This window comes from Stegodyphus dumicola, chromosome 2, assembly GCF_044657685.1.
Source record: "Stegodyphus dumicola isolate Sdum_Otavi_A_Nest chromosome 2, ASM4465768v1".
Taxonomy (NCBI): domain Eukaryota; kingdom Metazoa; phylum Arthropoda; class Arachnida; order Araneae; family Eresidae; genus Stegodyphus; species Stegodyphus dumicola.
The window spans coordinates 186,406,620-186,425,820 of record NC_140769.1 but is presented as its reverse complement, the minus strand read 5'-3'; the positions used below and the strand labels follow the sequence as shown (position 1 = coordinate 186,425,820).

General features: G+C 32.0%; 1 protein-coding gene across 2 annotated transcripts in view; it reads right to left on the bottom strand.

The window, feature by feature from the left end:
* Nucleotides 1-10,677: 10,677 nt before the first annotated feature.
* Nucleotides 10,678-19,201, bottom strand: part of LOC118200553 (uncharacterized) — a 52,706-nt gene continuing 44,182 nt past the window's right edge. For both annotated transcript variants that reach the window (XM_085811526.1, XM_035372515.2), the window contains exons 7-8: nucleotides 17,759-17,950; nucleotides 10,678-13,025 (exon numbers count right to left, since the gene is read on the bottom strand). In XM_085811526.1, coding sequence (XP_085667652.1) covers nucleotides 12,857-13,025; nucleotides 17,759-17,950 — 361 coding nt within the window. In that variant the 3' untranslated portion in view covers nucleotides 10,678-12,856. The remainder of the gene's footprint in view (nucleotides 13,026-17,758; nucleotides 17,951-19,201) is intronic.

The window sequence follows — 19,201 nt, the reverse complement described above, 5'->3', positions numbered from 1 at the left end:
TAACCTTTGGTGTGCATGAAGCGTACAGACAGGTGCCTGTCGTTTTATTGGTCAAGGAATTGCAAAAGCAGTAGAAAATTCCGCTATATTCGGCATTCTTTTCCTCCCACCCAAATACTACACACGTTTGAATTTATATCAAGATCTTAAAAAGATTTGCATTCTCGTTCTGCTTGGTCAGTTCATATTCGTGTTTATTATGATCATTATGCTTATATTATGAGCATATGTATGAATGTTTATAATAACATAGTTGCAGTAACTGCTGAAGTATAGTAAACTTCCAAAAATTGTTGTGTTTTAACACAGATTAGCTTTCTAAGGAATAATATTCGGAATGGCTTAAATAAAGGGAAGTAATCGAATAGTCAAAATAGTTTCATTTTTTTTGGCCAATACATTAAACAGTACGAAGGTTGGGAGGTCTCCCCTTTCTCCGAAAAATCTTGAATATTGAAACTGTTACAGTTCGCTGCAAAACAAGCAACGGACCTTTCTTTTGGGGGGGGGTCACTTTCCAATCTGGATTGAATAGGACTAAAAGTTCTGCGGTCTACCAACCCAAGCGAAGAATGATTCTATTCCGGAATTTTAACGCCGTCTGTTGAAAATTAGAATGAAAAACACTCCAGTTATTTAGTGCTTTTTTTCTCCCAATACCGGCAGTTGTTGATTTCGATTGCGTAATATCACTTAGGGAAGAATTACGGCGCACGTATTGCGCAATAACGTTTGCGATATTTTGCAGAGATAATTAATTTTGATTTTCAGTCCGAGATTTGTTTATGAGCACTTAAAAAGAGTTTTACTGTCCTTACTAAGCGGAATATTTTTTAGTTTGGTTGGCTTATTTTTATATGATGCACATATTGAAATGTCAAAAGCATTTATTTAGCTAAAAAATCTAAAGAGCGGCTACAGTCTACCCCCTCCCCTCCGCTCCTTCAAGTTACGCTCGACTGTCCGAATATTCGCCAATTTCCAAGTATGCGGGTTAGTTAAGCTTTTACTGTTAAAGATGATTGCATGAAGCAAATTTCTGTCTTCTGATTTCAGAAATGTTCCTCTTTTTTACTTAAATTACTTTGCTTGCAATATCTGTTAAGAGAAAACTGATACACAATGAAAATTTAGAAAATGTTCAGAATTTAAGATTTAAATTATTTAAATAGCAATATGAGTGGGAAAATAAATTGTATTTAATATTAGGTTCCAAGCGAATACAACAAATATGCTTTATTATTATTTATTTTCTCTACTTTGAACTGAAATTTCATCATTAAATCTTGTAATATAGTTTAGTTCTTCATAGTTTTTTTTTTTTTTTTTTTTTTCCTCTCATTGTAAACTAGTTCTGTAAATTGAACTATTATTTAAAATTAAAAACAAAAAAAAGTAATTATTTTCCATGGTTGAGGTAATGCTTATTCTCTCTTAATAAGTACTTCATTTCTCATATTTTAAATTACAAGTCTAATTTTTAAGGTTATGCAGTTGTGTATGATGTAATTAGGCAGGTGCTTATTTTTTTTTCTTAAAATGTGCTTGAAAAGTGCTTATAGGTGCTTATTTTTTTAACTAAAATGTGGCTATGAACCCTGTATCTGTATCAAGACATGTACATTTTTTCTATAAAACCATTGTCACACTAAGGTTAAAATTTTCACAAATTTAAATTATTCACTCTAGCATAGGTGCTAAGCATTTAAATTACTTGAAGTTGCTGGTAATGCATGGTACATGAAAAATCACATGGTAATTGGTAGCAATTAAGAGAACATGAGTTTTTAAAAACTTCCTGAATTTCTCTTAGTTGAAGATCTTGATCAAGACTCAAGACTTAAGACTTAAGAACATAACATTCAACATTCAGACTAGCTTGTACAAAACAAGCCAGTAACATTATATTTTACAAACATTCTATTGGGAGTTTTTAAATTAGTAGTAAAGTACAGCTCCTGTTTTTTTTTTTTTTTCGTAGTTCATCAATAATAGTACTTAATTGAAAATATACCAGATATAAATACATATACCTGGGGAGAAATTTTGGAGAAGTGTGATTTATGTTACTAAGCATTAATTTCCGCTTACACCATTTAATTTTCTTTCTGCATGCATGTTAATATCAGATGGCATCATAACAGTATTAAATATTTCATTAAGATATAAACAATGTAAGAAATTTAGATTAACAAAATAACATATTGCTACATAAAATTATTAAAAATTGCTTTTAAGTTATATGCAAAAATAATTAGATGCTAATGTTCACCTAATATTTATGAATATAATCTGATAAATTTTTGTACATATTAAACTGGAATTGATAATAAATCAATAATAATTTTTATAATGATTTATAACATTATTAAACCTTTAAATATTTTAATGATTTAAAATCAGAATCGGTTCATGTGTCTTGATAATTGTTAATTTTAATTTCTGTGTAATTGCACTTCAGATTTGAATTTTAGTAGTTCTTTGAGTATGAACGTTATACTGTAATGTGTGATAATGTAATAATAGGTAAGTAAAATAGTCAAGACCCATTTTAGACTGAGAGACAGAGAAATTTATTGAATTCTGTGTCTGAGAAGAGTTTTTATTTTAACTGTGCAGTGTAAGATGGGAAACTTCAGAAACCTTAAATGTAAGTGACTGTAAAAGATAATTAATTACAAAAGCAGAAAATTGCTTTTTTCGTATCATCAGTAAAGTTAATAATGTACACATTCATGTAAATGGCTAAATTACCAATACAGTAGGCCCTTCCCCAATAAATTTTATATATTTAGTTCTAATTGGGCGATATAAAAACTTTATTTAATATCTGGAAGATATATGCACTGCTCGACATTGAAAATGCAACACCAAGAAGGAGTGGTCAGAAAATAATGAAATTTGAAAAAAAGACAGAGACAGCAAGTAGCAATAAGTGATCCTTATTTCAAAATGATAGTCAGAATACAGAGCGAGAATGGCGTCCGCTCAGTAGGATGCAGACAGCGATACACAAAGAAACACGTCTAGGCATAGAGTCAATAAGAGTGCGGATGGTGTCCTGAGGGATGGCTCTCCATTCCCTTTCAACCATTTGTCACAGTTCGTCTTCTGAACGAGGCAGAGTCTGCAAACGGCGTCCAATCACATCCCACACATGTTCGATTGGTGACAAGTGAGGAGAGTACGGTGGCCAGGGAAGCATTTGTGTACCTTGCAGAGCATGTTGGCAGATGAGAGCACTGTGTGGTTGGGCGTTATCCTGCTGAAAAATTGCATTAGGCAGCCCCTGAAGGTAAGGGATTTCCACTGGCCGCAGTACATTATGCAAGTATCGTTGGGCCATCATAGTGCCCTGAATACGAACTAGAGGTGACCTGGAATCATAGGCAATAGCGCCCAAACCATTATGCAATGTTGTCACGCGATGGAGCGTTCCACAGTTACTGCCGTATTAGATCTGTCTCCACATCGACGCCACACACGTATGCGGTGACTGTCACTGGATAAACAGAAGTGCTACGCAGCAAAATCTTTAAATTGTGATGCAGAGAACTGCCACCAATCCATTGCAACTTTCCTCTACCAAGTTATCTTGTACAATAATGCAGTCCTATTTTAATAGTAATGCAGTTTTATTACATCTATATATATATATATACAGTCAAAAGTCGTTAATCCGGACTCGTCGGGACTTCGGTGATTCCGGATTATAGATCATCAGTTTAAATCTGGTAAGATGGCATGCAGAAATTATAAAATTAAAAATATGAAACTGTAATTATGAAATAAAGAACAATAATGATCTAAAGGGTATCAAAATTTACAAAAAAAAAAAGCTTAATATTTATTTGTTTACTTTATTAAACATTTCTTTCAATGTAAGTTGTTTAAGTTGCTTCGTTTTTTATGTGATAATACATTCTCTTTAATTCCTTAAACAGACACAATTTCTTGTTCAGTTACAAAGTTCCGCTGTTCAAGTCCTATAATTGCTGTGTCGAGAATACCGACTAATTTGTCAATTGAAATTTTTTCGTTTTCAATAACCTCTGTCACTTTCTTCGCTATGGGAAGCGAATTATAATGAGGAGGAATTTGATTTAAATCATATCAAAGATGGAGTACATCAAGATGAAATACTACATTTAATAAGGAATTATAAGCCAAATAAAATAAAAACATCTGCCCTGAAGATAAGGATAGTGCTGACAGATCAACTTCCAATTCATTGCACAGCACTGCAGTGTTAAAGATAAACAAATGTTAAAGTTTAGATAAACAAAGGATATGCCTTTATCCATTTTTTGTAGCAATTCCACTTTTTGTTTAATGAACTTCGAAACATACTTTCGCTTTGTAGATCATTTATATATTAATAAATATATATCAGAAATTCTATTTGACAGAATCGAAAGTGTAAGATTACTTTTAATAAATTGCTTTAACAGTCTGCAAAAAATAATAAGCCGGATCCAGTTCGAAGATTAAGGAACAACACAGTCTGCAACATTAACTGAAATAGATAATTAAATAATTTTAGCTTAGCTTACACTGTCCGTTATACATTAAACGCGCACTCGTAAACATATTTTGCGCACGCGCACAAGCATATTCTCAGCCGTAGAGGCCTTACGCGCAGAAAGTTTGAAGCTTTGAGGTCTGGATTATGGGTGTCCGAATTAACGACTTTTGACTGTATATATATATATATATATCTTGCCAGTTGGAAGGTTGTTAACCCTTTCTGGCACACTCAAAAAATTCCCTCTGTACCCACAGAAAAATTTAATGGAAAAGGCTCTATAGGTTGCTTTTAAACCTCTTTATTTATATTAGATGGCAGCACAACACAAACCAGTCTATACATTTTAACCATATTTAGTTTCTAAACAACCTCATTTTCAAAGAAATTTTCCAGATTTTTTTAGGATATAAAAGGAATTGTTTGAAAAGAAATATCTGTTACTTTTTGGCTGTATGCTGAGCTGTTTATTCTATATTAGCTTTAAATTTTTACCTTGAAATCTGCTTAAAATCGAATGACAAACATCTGGTTTGCGCAGAGTGTAATCACTGAAACACCGGGACCAGACCAACAGCTGTATCTTTGTTTCACTGCAGTATATTGTTTGGTGAGCTCACTCATGATAGAAAGGTGGGTGCACATCTGTGTTCATTTCCTGTTTTGCTTGTTTGTTTTTTAAAGGGAGGTTTGGTTATCAACTAAGAAATTGTTGGGGTGTTTTTCTGAAGGTCAGGGGTAATTTTATCCAGTTAGCTCTTTGATGTTCACTAGAGCAGTTCTTTTTTTTTCTTTTGATTTCATTGAAAGAAGTTTTGTTACCTCCACATTTTGACAGTTTTGAGTTGTAGATGTTTATTTAATTTTAGTTTATGATTTATATTTTCTTAATTGTAGATATAATATTAGTTCATTTTTTCCCTTCTGATTTTTAATTATTTTGCAAATGGATCGAAGAGGGCTGTTCATTTTTGAAGCACTGAAAGTTCTTAATGAATTGCCTCAGATAAGAAATCCGGAGCCCACCAGCAGCCGAGCGGTAAAGCCGCTGAACACTGGCAGTTTGGTCCAAGGTTCGAATCCCGCGAACGGGCTGGCTGCATGGGTGTTTTCGTGGTTTTTCCCATGTGTAACGTGTATAGGAGCCAGTTCCCCTTAGAAAGTCCTCCACGAAGACATCCCTCCCCTTCAGCAGATAGCCCTAGTGTGCTTTGCCGCAATTAAATGCACCACCACCGGATTATAGATCATCAGTTTAAATCTGGTAAGATGGCATGCAGAAATTATAAAATTAAAAATATGAAACCGTAATTTAGGAAATAAAGAGCAATTATGTTCTAAAAGGTATCAAAATTTACAAAAAAAAAAAAAAAAAAAAAAAGCTTTATATTTATTTGTTTACTTTATTAAACATTTCTTTCAATGCGCGCATGCGTAAAGCACGCATAGTCGAAATTAGACAATTGCAACCAGAAAACTATTTGATATGTATTCGTGGTATTTATAATGACGAGGAATTTGATTTAAATCATATCAAAGACGGAGTGCATCGAGATGAAAATACTACATTTAGCAAGGTATAAGCCGAATAAAATAAAAACATCTGCCCTGAAGATAAGGATAGTGCTGACAGATCAACTTCCAGTTCAATGTGCGCCGCATCGTTTCCTCCCCCCCTCGCAGAGCAGCGTGAAATTGATAAACATATTTCGGAATGATTAGAGAATCAAAGGATATGCCTTTATCCATTTTTTGAAGCAATTCCACTTTTTGTTTGATGGACATCGCAACATGCTTTCGCTTTGTAGATCCTTTGGTAGCTCCAGAATCGGAAATTCTTTCTGATATAATCCGAAGTTCAAGCTTACTTTTATAAAATTGCTCTAACAGTCTGCAATAAATAATAAGCCGGATCCAATTCGAAGATTAAGGAACAACGCAATCTGCAACCTTAACTGAAATAGATAATTAGATAATTTTAGCTTAGCTTATACCGTCCGTTATACATTAAACGCGCATGCGTAGATGCATATGCGCTGCGTACAAATATCATGCTCATGCGCAGAAAGTTTGTAACTTTGAGGTACCGATTATAGATCATTCCGTATTATGGACGTCCGGATTAAAGACTTTTGACTGTATATGGGATTGGTAGTTATCCTAAGTGGCAAATGAGAGATCTCTGGTTTTAATTCTGACATAAGCCCATTGATTTCTCATATTATGGATATGACTCAAAATTTAACTTAACAGTAGCACCCAAACAACGAAAAATGTAAAGAATTTTTTTTTAATTCCCCATGTACTCTTGTGGTGTGAATGATTAGCATATTCAGCTGGCATTGGGACGATCTGTTGCTCCAGTTCCGACAAGGGAATGGTTAAATTCTCCTGTTCCCAGTTGAATTATTTATTATCAGGTAAATATGTTTATTAAAACAATATTTTTATGATTATTCATCCACATGCCCACTTGGGTTTCAGACTAATCTTTATGAAATTAAATTCACATATTATTTGAGCATATGATTGTCAAATCATTTAGTAATTTACTAGTAATAACTAATGAACCAGTTTGAAAGATACAGTGACCATTTATTTTATTTTAATGAACATAGTGAAATATGATCACTATGTCTTTTAAACAGATTCATTATTTACCCCCCCCCCTGCAAAAATTATAAAGAGCAACCCCCGGGAGCTTATAAATAGCTTTTTAATTTCAACTTGTGACATCATTTTATTTGAAATAAAATATATTGATTATCAATAATTGGTTTTAAATCGTAATGAGGGTACAAATAAAAATAATTTATAAAAGTATCAATAATTACAAAAATGTTACATTTTATAGCTTTATAATCCTCTTAATATACATATATATATATTACATGAATGTGAATTTTGTTGAATATTGAAAGATGTTACTTGGGTTGAGTTCACAATATTGTTCTTAAGGTATATGACTGTTATATTTTTAAAATAACTTATTGTTCATTGAACATAAAATTAGATTCTTTTTTGATGTCTGAATATTATTAATTGAAAAAAAAGATTGATTGATGAAAAATTGATGCAAAAAAGAGTGTATTAGAAAATCAGTTTACGGAAAATTGGAAAAATATACTCTCTTACACTGTAAAGTGCAATATATATTTCCTTTCAGGGGAAAAAAAAAATGTAAAGAACCTATCTTTCTTTCAGTACATTCCTATATTCTGAGTGTGACTCCAAATACTCTCACAGCTTAGCGTATGCAATAAAGACATTTTAGGGAAGAGCAATATATATTGTCATGTTTTCAATAAATCTGATGCCGATTTAGAGATCTGCCAGTATCTTTATTTAAATATGAAAAAACAGGCCCGAAAACACATAAGAGCCGTTATTAACCTCTACAGCCAACTTCACAAGCCTGATTGGCGACGCGGCAACTATTTTCTCGTGTTTTCAACCAATTCCTTACTCGCAGAATATGCAATGTTGACTAAAGCTGGTTTTCACTACTAGCGACATCTGGCGGCCAGTAAAGTGAAGATGAATTTCGTGGTGTAGAATAGGCGTCCAGGTACATGCGCAAAACATGCAATGTTGGGTTGTGCTTTTTCAAAGGTGCTGTCACTTGTTGCGAAAAATACCACCATGAAAAAAAATAGATGAAAGTGTAAATATGAAATGTAAATATAATATAACTAAGTTACCTTTTTTACTTCCTTGTACGAAGTAAAAAGGAAGTATTGTAATAGCGAAAATTTTCAGGCATCATATTTCAACGAAAATATATATTTTGACCGCTATCGAAATGCAATTTAACGATGTTTTTGCGTGTCATCTGTATGTAAGGACAGAATAAAAGGCTCTTTTCCCCCAAAAAAAATTATAAAACCGATTTAAAATGAATTCTGAAGAGAATTTTCGTGGCATCTGTACGTACGTATCTCACATAACTCAAAAACGAGTAGTCTCAGAATGTTGAAATTTTGTATATAGGACTGCTATAACATGTAGATCTGCACCTCGTATTTTGGTTGCAATCGGCCGCACCAAACGTATGTAAATATATTTTTATATATATTCACTCTGTTACCCGGCTCAGTGATCTCAGTTTCTTTACTGTTATATGTTTGCAAGTTGTGCATTTTTTGCACCAGAAATGATTGAATTATGTTGTTCTTATCTTCCGGTTAAGGTTTTTATGACCTTAGTAAATCTGCATGAAATATTTGTGGAATTATGAACAATGTAAAAGTTGCTTAAGTGCAGCTAAGCCTAATTATTTTTGCGATGGCGGACATGTTTGTTTACATTTTAAACTTGGCAAAATAGCGGATTTGTTGCCAATCTAGAAGAAATTAAGCTTTGCAACAACAAAGGTAACTCCTTGCTTTATTATTGCGAATTAAATCATGTTTAATCCATTCTGGAATTTATTCAAGGAAATAAGTGTTTAAGATTTACTTCGTAATTTTTAATATAGATATTTTGAGTTTTTTTGTATTTTTGCTTTGTCGGGAAGGGAGACCTGAATTAATTGAATGAGAAATACTGAATTATCTGTGAAAAACTGTTTTTTTTTTTTTTTTTTTTTTTTTTTTTTTTTTTTTTTGTTTGTTTGTTTGTTTGTTTGCTTAATTTCTTTTATACATCGTTTTAGATTTATTATAATATTTGAATAGAACATGTGGCAACGATTAGATAATTCTTCAAAAGATATAAATTTATATGTATTCTGAGTTATAATACGAATGAAATGTAACGTTGTTAAGTGAATCTAGCTCCAGAGTGTCGCTATGGTAAACAAATATAGTGATTTTTAAAGAGTGCATTTATTCTATTGTGGTTTATGCGCTATCATCAAAGTAGACTTAATTCAGTCCAATAAGTTTAAATGAAATGCAAGAAAAAATGCATATAATTTAATATTCCGTACAAGGAAGTCGTGGTGTTGTACACATCAGATTTTTTCATTTATATGCATGTAATAAGAAGAGCTTTTCGTTTTGGGTGTAGAGTAACAGGCCTACCTGTGGTGCACCCTGGGTAATGCTAAATCTGCTATGGTTATCAGAATCTAGTGTTTTTTAATCATAGGCAAAATCTTGTACTCTATTATACACTTCCCAGAGTTCTATCCATTCAGTGCGGGTGCACCCACAGAATTAAAATGGTAACTGCTGTCTTTACAAAGTTTTATCTGTGGCATGATTAGATTGCATGCCCCCTTTTTTTGTTTGTTTTTTGTTTTGTCGAAATTCCAACTTTTTTAAAAGGTAGCGTGCCGGAAGAGGTTAAAAATTATGTATATTTTTAAATGCAGATGAATAAGTAAATTAGTTTTTAAAGAATGAATTTTTCAGAAATGTTCTGAAAAAGGTCTTTTATGTTCTTGCAACAAAGTAAATTTCAGTTTGTTTTGTCATCATTAATTTTTTAAAGTTACTTTTTAAAATGAAAAGCAACTGAAAAACTCTTTGCATTTTAATTTTATTCTTACTCCTGAGTAATTTAAAATAAAAATGCATGAGTTTTATATTGAGTTCTTTGTAATCATTACAGTGCTATTTTTTGTTTATCATTTTGATAATGTAAAATAAAATGCTGGATTTAAATATAAAGAACCTTAATCACATGAAAATTCCATATAGCTCCTTTCATGAAACTTTAACTTATTTTCTTGTTACTGATCAAAACTTCGAGATAGTTTAAATTAAACTGGATGAAAATAATTTCAAAGATGTTCTGCAGTACAATTTTCAGTTTACTACTAGATCTACTAGATATCAGTACTAGATATCTTTTATCGAAGGAAATCTTTTTAGACGATTCTTTTAATACTGAGAGAGATTTAAAATATTCTGTTATCATGAAATTTTACAAAATTTTCAGCAGTATTAGTTTTTAAAAGAGTCGTTTAAAAACTGAGAAAGAAAGTTCAGCAAAAAACACTTTTTCTTCACTATGATTCTAATCTTTCATATTCATTTACGTTTGGTGACATCTTTGATAGAGTTTTAAAAAGCTGCATATTGTTTTAATAAATGAAAATTAAATCAATAAATGTGCTAGTAATTGGAAAATATGCTGTTAATATATTGGATAGTGAATAATCAATTCAAATCTTTTGTAGTGGAAATAAATAAATAAGCATCATCTATATTTTTCATATATTTAATTCACATAACATAAGCGAACCAGCCGCTATCTTACATATATGTAAGTGGAATGCATATGAATAAAATAATAGTCAATAAAAATATGAATAACATGCATGTTTGAAATAACATTAGATGTCAAAAAATGAGCATTCGCAAATCATTATTTTAAATACATCATTTTAATTGAACATTTGCATTTTGGTTCAATTCATTCAATTCATTGCAGTGTTCATCTTAGTAAAATGCAAATGTTCCATTAGAACAGATTTTATTATTGTGTAAAGAAATTTTTTCATTTGAAACATTATTAGCATGATGATTAGCCTAGTTCATATGATAACATTTCTTATTTATAGAATTTCAAAATATTTTCTCATGGAAAAAATTGTACATATATGACAAAAGTAGAATAAGAATTGTATCTTTTAAAAAATGGTTGTGCATTTGCATTTCAATATCAGTAACAACTAAACAAAAACAAAAAACAAAAAACAAAAAAAAAAAGAAAAAACAAAAAAAAAAAAAAAAAAACTATTTGGTTGCAAAAACATGCTAAGAGATACCAAGTGAGCTCTGTTTTGTTTTAAAATAGCTTTTCAGTTTGATTTCTTTTACATTAAAGCCACTATAAAAGTAACACATTTCCTTGAGTATAATTTTTCTTTTAATGTCCCTCAAACATCAGAAAGTGTGCAAACTTAAAAATTTTTTATATGTTTTCCTAGAAAACAGAGTTTATTTAAATTATAAAATAAATTGTTTAACAAATATATTATGCTAAATATATAAAGCTATGAGGTAAATGATTGAAATTATATAGTAAGAATATATAGTAAGTACCTCATATATAACCTATATAATAAGAATGAATTTCTAATGGAATTTGCATTTTTATTTGTTGAAATCAATTAGGATTTCTTATGTAAACTTCCCGCTTTGACAACTTCAGCCTTTCATTCTTTTTAAGATTGTTTTTAGAAAAAACACTAATAGTAAAATTACACTAAAGAATAATGTCAGATTACTACTGTATATGTTATTTTTATAATATTTTACTTTTTAATCGCACGGACGTTTATTCTGCTTTGAGAATAATATTCATGAAAGCATAAAATTTCTAATTTTTTAGGGTCGTCTGTTGATACTATGATAATTACATAAGTAAAATATACATGGAATTGCTTTTCCATCCGGATATTTTTAAATGTTCGTCAGTTTTAAAAGTGAATTTATTTAAAGTATAGAGCTGCTATTAAACTGGAAGACAAATTCGCTCAGCACTTTATTTTTAATGGTACTTTCCAGGAGTTCTGCGCACACAGCTAAGCTGTCATCTTAAATTAGTAGTTGAAACTGGATTCCGAGTAAAAGTTCCTTGTTGTTCGCATTGATGGAAGAGGATATCTGGTATTCCTATTTCTTGCTTCTAATTGGTTAAGCTATCTGCTATGAGCCATTTTCTGGTTCTTGTTTCCAATGTTGCATACCGAGGAAAACTGGCTGTTATGTCATCATTCTTAAATATGATATGATTTTTAGACTACAATAAACATTTGAAGATAATGATTGCGGTGTTTATTGTGCAGATGGTTTCTAAGAATATCAAAATATATAAAGCTATGAGGTAAATGATTGAAATTTTGTGTTTTGTTATAAATTACCCACGGGATTTTGAGTGATTCCCTTAATTTTTTAATTTGTTGTTTTTTTATTTAATTTAATCTTATTTATTGATTAATTTGCTCTTCAAGAATGCCTCTGATAAGGAAAAATGTTATGTTTTTTATATCACTGATTGAGTTTTTAATGATTGCATTTTATTTTGCTTCTATGCATTTATTCATTGATTTGGAAACTAGGCATACTATGAAGCAATAGTTCCCATTTCGTAAAAAGTATATATATATGAATGGTATTTGTAGTGGAAGTTTTTGAGCTTTGTTAAGAATACTGTTATTGAACCAAAATAGAAATGTTCTGACCCTAATTTTATGATTTTTCAGAATAATTCCTTATTTCAATAGTCATTTCGAGAAAGTTAAGAAGTTCTTTTCTTTTATGTGATGTTGACCCCACTTATTGCTGTCATTATGAAATGCAGTATAATACTTGCAATTCTGCAGAAAATTTGAGTGCTTCAGTTTCAATGGCATATTGTCATCGAGTCTGACATGCTTCATTCTACATGGCATACACAAGCAGAGGGAAATCTGTATAATTTCATAAATGGGCAGTCGTGTTTTTGTGTAGGGTTCAGACTGAGTAAAAGGTGGTAATTGTATTTCTGAAGGCATTGACTTTTAAGTCCACAGTTGAGCATCTTCTTGCAGGATGTGTTGACTTTCCTGAAAAGAAGAATGAATTAAGAATAAAAGAGTGAATATTGACTATATTCAATTGCATGCATAATTAGTATTATAGGGAAGGACATGATACTGCAAGAGATATAGCAGCAAATCTTTGATCTTTAATTCTGCTTTGGAAAAAATTACATTTTTTTATTGTTTTATGTATGTTTGCAGAAATATTATAAATTATTTCTGAAATGTCATAAAACTGCGTTTAGTTTGTAGAGACATTATGTATTTTGGAAGTAGGAGAGATGAAAAACGAACAACGCCTTCACCGGCAATCGAACCACGGACCTCTGGAATACGTACGTGCCTAGCGTGCTGACCACTATGCTAAGAAGGCGGGAGAAATACCTTATAAGTTAATTAATTGCAGCAAAGCCCTATGTGACTATTAGCCCATATATAAAACTAGTATAAGGAGACTCATGCGGCTAACTTATTCTACCATGAAGAAAATCTAAGTTTTGAAATTTTGGCCACAATGTAGCTGAGTCTTTTCAATTTGGCGTATTATAAAAATTATTTGGCATAGCAGAAACAATTTAAAATTTCGTTCTTCTTTTAATTAGTAGTTAGATAACTAGTTTTTATGCATGCAGATAATATATACGTTTTATGTTATTTCTGAATTGTTGAAATTTCAGTGCATTTTAATATATATATATATATATGTCTGTGTGTGCGTGTATGTATATACATTAGGCCTCCAGTAACTGTATGGGAGAAATACTTGAACAATGGTAGTTCAGCCTAGATTTAAATTCTGGCGAATGGGCTAGCTGTATAAATTTTTTCATGCCCCCCCCCCATTTGTGACTATTTACTTTGCAAAGCCCTTCGTGAAGGCATCCTCATCTTTAGACAGATAGCCTATGGGAGCCATGCTATATATCCATTTGAATGAAACAAACTAAAAGCTTGTCATTCAGGAATCGTTTATACTGGGGTTTATCTGAGCAAATGAAAGAGGTTCCATTTGTAGATTAGCTTGCATGAAGCTCAAATTTTGGAACTCGCCCCGTTGTGAAGAAAAACTGTTTTTTCAACACCATGGAGCAGTGTTGACTATGCCAGATATCTGTGTTTGCTCAGATAATCTGTAGTGTGAACGGCCCTTTGCGGAATGGCTGCAAGTATTCTTTTACTATTTATTCTTAATTTTGATAGGAATATAACAGCAGAGAAAGGAGTAACTGCTGTCTCATAAAAAGTTTTTTATTTAAAGAGTTCTTATTTTTCGAAACGTTCAGGAAATAATGTTAATGACTCGGAATGGATATTTTATAATTAGCTCAGCAATGAATGTAATTTGTTAGTTCTTGACTGTCATTTTATTATTAATGAAATAAGTGTTTAATAGCGATATACGAATTTTTATATAATAAACTTCATTAAATATGAACTCGAATAGATTTTATAACACATTATTTTTATTATATTACTCAAGTTTTGTTTTGAGTGTATAGAATTTTTCTTATCTAGATTCCATTTTTTTTAATTCGAAAAATTTTAAATAGATTATGTGCTTCCTTTTCTTTTATAGGGCAGTATTGTGAATATATTCAAACTGATTTAAAACATTCTTAGACCATATTACTCATTCCATTTACTTACATTTCCGGAAAGCGTTCGGAACCCTTTGTTCCTCTTTATTCGGTGTTTTTGGTTGGATAAAACAGAAATATATGCATTGTGTATTTCAGAAACTTATGAATCCAAAGAAAGACCTTTGAAGGGCTCATGAATGAGTGCTAGAATGTTCACGTTTGAAAAGTTGAATACGCTACTCTAGAATCTAGATTTTTACAAGAATGTGTTCGGACCCCATTTATACGCTGCCATTGGTTGGACGAAACAGAAGTATGTATATTGTGTAATTACTGCTAACTATATATATATATATTTGGAAGAAGTATATGCATCGTGAAGATAAGCTTCCGAAATAGACATTTTAAAGACTTCTGATATGGATGCGATTAATGTTAGTTCGAAATGAACGATTTTCAAGGCAACCTCTTACAGAACAATAATAGAAAGTAAGGAAAATTTATTCCCTAATTTATTGGGCTTTACTATAAATAAATAAGGCATTTTGCAAACTAGGCCTGAATGCCAAATTTTATCAAATGCTTTTTCAAAATCTAAAATGTATGCTGTTGTTTTAGCTATCTAAACCAAAACTGATCTTGTAAAATTGCATTCTACTGAATTGTGCTCCAAGTTTTCCTCCGAAAGAATTTGCGTTTAAAGGTAGTCTAAAAGGTTGATAACTAAATGGATGTTGAAGAATTTTATCTAGTTTGGAGGTTATTGCTAGGAACTTTAGCCGAAGTGTTTGAATAATATAAGAAAAATGGATGATAACAGGAAACAAGCGTTGAAAAGATTCGTAATAAATACGATTATTTTCATTGGGAAAGCTTCTAACGTTGTGTTATTGATGGTATGACACCTTGATGTTTTCTCGAACTTAAGTATTGGGGTAGTAAATTTAAGTTAGTTTTCAGAAGATAAAAAGGGTAAAAAAATTTAAGCGTACCACAAATTCTGCAATATTCATATCCGTAACCAAAATGTTTAACTTGACTATTTCAAATCCTGTAAGATTTTATCAGTAGTATCTTGACATGTATAGGCACCAATTTTTTGCCTTCGCCGGGAATCGAACCACGGACCTCTGGAATACCGGCCCAGCGTGCTACCGTGCAACTTTATTTTTGTTGTGACTTATCTCACTTGTCTAACAGTAAGATCGGATCAAATCCACGAATTTATCATGAGCTCAAGGGTTGCACCTGTAATTGGCTTAGGCCTTGGGCATTATATAAGTTAGAGAACGAATTTGCCGATCTCCGTCTCAGTTTTCAAAAAGAATTAACCGGAAAACGGATACAAAAGTCTCCCGCCCTTCTTTCCGTTTCCTATTAACCATACTCTCGATAGAACTTTCAACTCGACAGTTTTTTAAGTGCCGCCATACCGCAAAGACATGTGTACTCAAAAACATCAATGCCTTTACCAAGATTCATTCCGCCCCAAGAGTGACCAGGTAGTTAAGACCATTGACTACTAGTAATTTGACCTGCTTTGGTTCGATTCTAAGCGAACAGCTGGTGACACGTATAACGTGTATACGTGGTAAGTAATTATTATTATTTTCTTTTACTTGCTGTAACTCTGCTTTATAAATCTGACGAAAAGTTTCTTTCCTACTTTGTAAATCACCACTACTGTGGAACCGATGGGCGGTTACAAAATTTTGCTACTAATAGGTACAAAAAAGGGGTGGTAGGTATAAAATAGTTGACTGCCCCTGATGCAGATAAATAAAACTGCAACCATATTTTTCTAACACCCTGTAAATCTGGCCAATGATTGGAAACAGTGGCATAAATAGGTAAGATACCATTTGAATTTTGACATCTATAATTCCTGTAATTAAGTTTGTATTTAGATCAACTGCGACATAATGCATGATAAGCAGATTGCTTAAAAAGCATTTAATTCATTTAAATGTGGATTATAAGTAGATATTATGAATATAAGGTTAAATGCAGTCTATTCAGTAACTGCAATAGACACCGAAATTAAATTTAAGTTACGAAGTTTGCTCATTACTCTCCCAGTACCCATGGTTTGACTTATCTGCGGTTCAGAACATCAGAGAAGTAAAGCGGGAAGAACAAAATTGCTCTAAATATCGTAAGCTCTAAATTTCATAATGCAAGCGACATGACAGCACTCCCCGTAACATGCACAAAATGCAGCAGTTGAAATATGCCGAATACTATCTTCCTAAGAATGTGTACGCACGATGTCAGTAAATATCAGGTGAAGAAACGGCCGTTGCGGAGATTTATATATATTCTCAAGTTACACGAAATCCTTCAGACCCTGATTTCATACTCTTTCTTGATGGTCATAAATATGTTGGTAAAAAATCTTGACTATTAGTGATGAGAAAGTAATCCTTTAAAAGTGTACAGTGCAAAATCTACAGTTCTTCATAAATCACTTATATTATTAATTATATGTTTTCACTACTGTATTGCTTGGATATATTTAAGGTTTCTTTTCAAGTAGATTAGAGTATATGATAGGCGAAACCATTACGCGTCTGGCGAACCGCGTCCGGCTGTCGCAGGCGAATGGTGCAGCATTTATGCAAATAAAATATATGCGTTAAATTCCAACGTGCGAATCTTATCAACATGAAGTTTACCCCCCTCCCTGGTATATAATGCACTTTGAAGGAAGCATTAATCCACAGAGTCGGTTATGTCCCTTTTATGTCTAAAAATTGAGATTGTCTAATACAGTTGTTTTCATTCTTTAGAGTTTTCTGTAAAATCTTTATATTAGTATGATTTGTAAGAAATTCTTAATTCTGAGTTGCTGTAATGTACTGCCATTATTTTGACGAGAGTCGAGGAAAAGACTTATCTGGATGCTGATATTTTACTTTTTATGAATACATTTGTGCCACTGAGAAAACGCAGAGAGGATGCCATTTTTAGCTTTATAAAATTTCGAAAATGTTTACACTAAAATAAGAAACCCGAGGGAAGATAAAAGATATTGCTGCATAGAGACTGAAGGCATCAATATTTTAGGTTTGCACTAAAGCGTAAAGTTTGGAGTCATCTCGTTATATATTTTCCTTATACTTGTAGTTGTTTTTGTAAAATGGGGGATTAATTTACTTTAAACATTTGAAATCTCACCTGCACATTTCAATGGGAACTCTCTGTTTCAAAGCTTCTGTTTGCACTATAATATTCCACTTCCCTGTTGTATCTTTAGCTGTTTCTGGTCTCAAGAATCCTGTTTCTGCTTCGCACAGTGATCCTTGATGTAAATAGGCAGCCCAAGACCACGCATCATGACTTCCTCTTTCTCTCGCTGATCTTTGAGTGCTGCCGTAATGAAAAAAACCAATTATCTCATTTCATACTAGAACTTAATGCAAAAGTAACAGAATAATTAATTCATAAAACTAATGGTTATTAATTTAGAAAAAATATCACGCTTTAAGAACTTACTATACTATTAAGTTATTTTAACATAAAATAATAAATAAGATATATCACCAGTGAAAATACAGGGTGTCTAAGATAAGGTGCATATGGTGTATTCAAATATGAGAGACAAAATGCTGTTAGAAGGATTTTGATACGCAGCTTCGTTCAGCAGAATTATAAATTCAAAATTCTCTGACATCGCGTCCGGCCATGTGAACGAAGGGGCACCCGTGATGTATTTGCTGGCTCCTAACACAAAACAGACGAACATGCGTATAATCGTCCACGAACATGCAAATGTCCACAACTGCAGCTACCGATGGCAATCGTGAACAGTCCTGTATGTGTGCGGGAAACCGCATAAACATGAGATTAATTTTTTTAATTTATATATATATATATATATATATATATATATATATATCCGGAAGTTAGGGGTGTCCGAGAAACGCGTTCACATCGGTTAATAACTGTAGATGAAAAGCATGGTTCCGTGGGAAGCAAACGGAACTTGTGTGAGTACCAGTTAATGAAAGGTGCAAGGATATTGAACAACGGAGCCTAATACATTTTTTACTATGCTGAGTGAAAGATACAATGTATGTTATCTTTTTATAATACGTATTTCTTTATATTATTGAACAATGCAGACGACAGTATATATTTGCGAAAATGTACCTCATCCCGGACGAGATAACATTCCAGTAGGTGCTCAAATTGCTCATCTTACGGCTCGTCTACATGAGGACACAAAGTTGCTCAGCGACTCAGTAAAGTCGTGCTGTTGCTGGCAGACATATCCCTTGACAGTATTTTGTCTATGCAGGTTAGCCTGACAGCATTTTGTCTTGTATCGAAGTTGCTATGAGCTATTTATCCAATCAAAGCAGATGACGGGATTTCTATCAATTCCATTGGTTTCATAGCAAGTATAATAATTATTAAAGTTTTTTTTTTTTTTTTTTTTTTTTTTTAGGGCTCAATTTTTAGAATAAATTATGATAATATTAACTGTAATAATAAACAGGAGGCTTAGTAACAGAGAGAAAGTAAATGCTTAAAAACGCAAAATACGAAATGTAATTAAAATTGTAAATTAAAAAAAAATAAAATAAATGAAACGGGAAAGGAAAGCAATTAATTTTG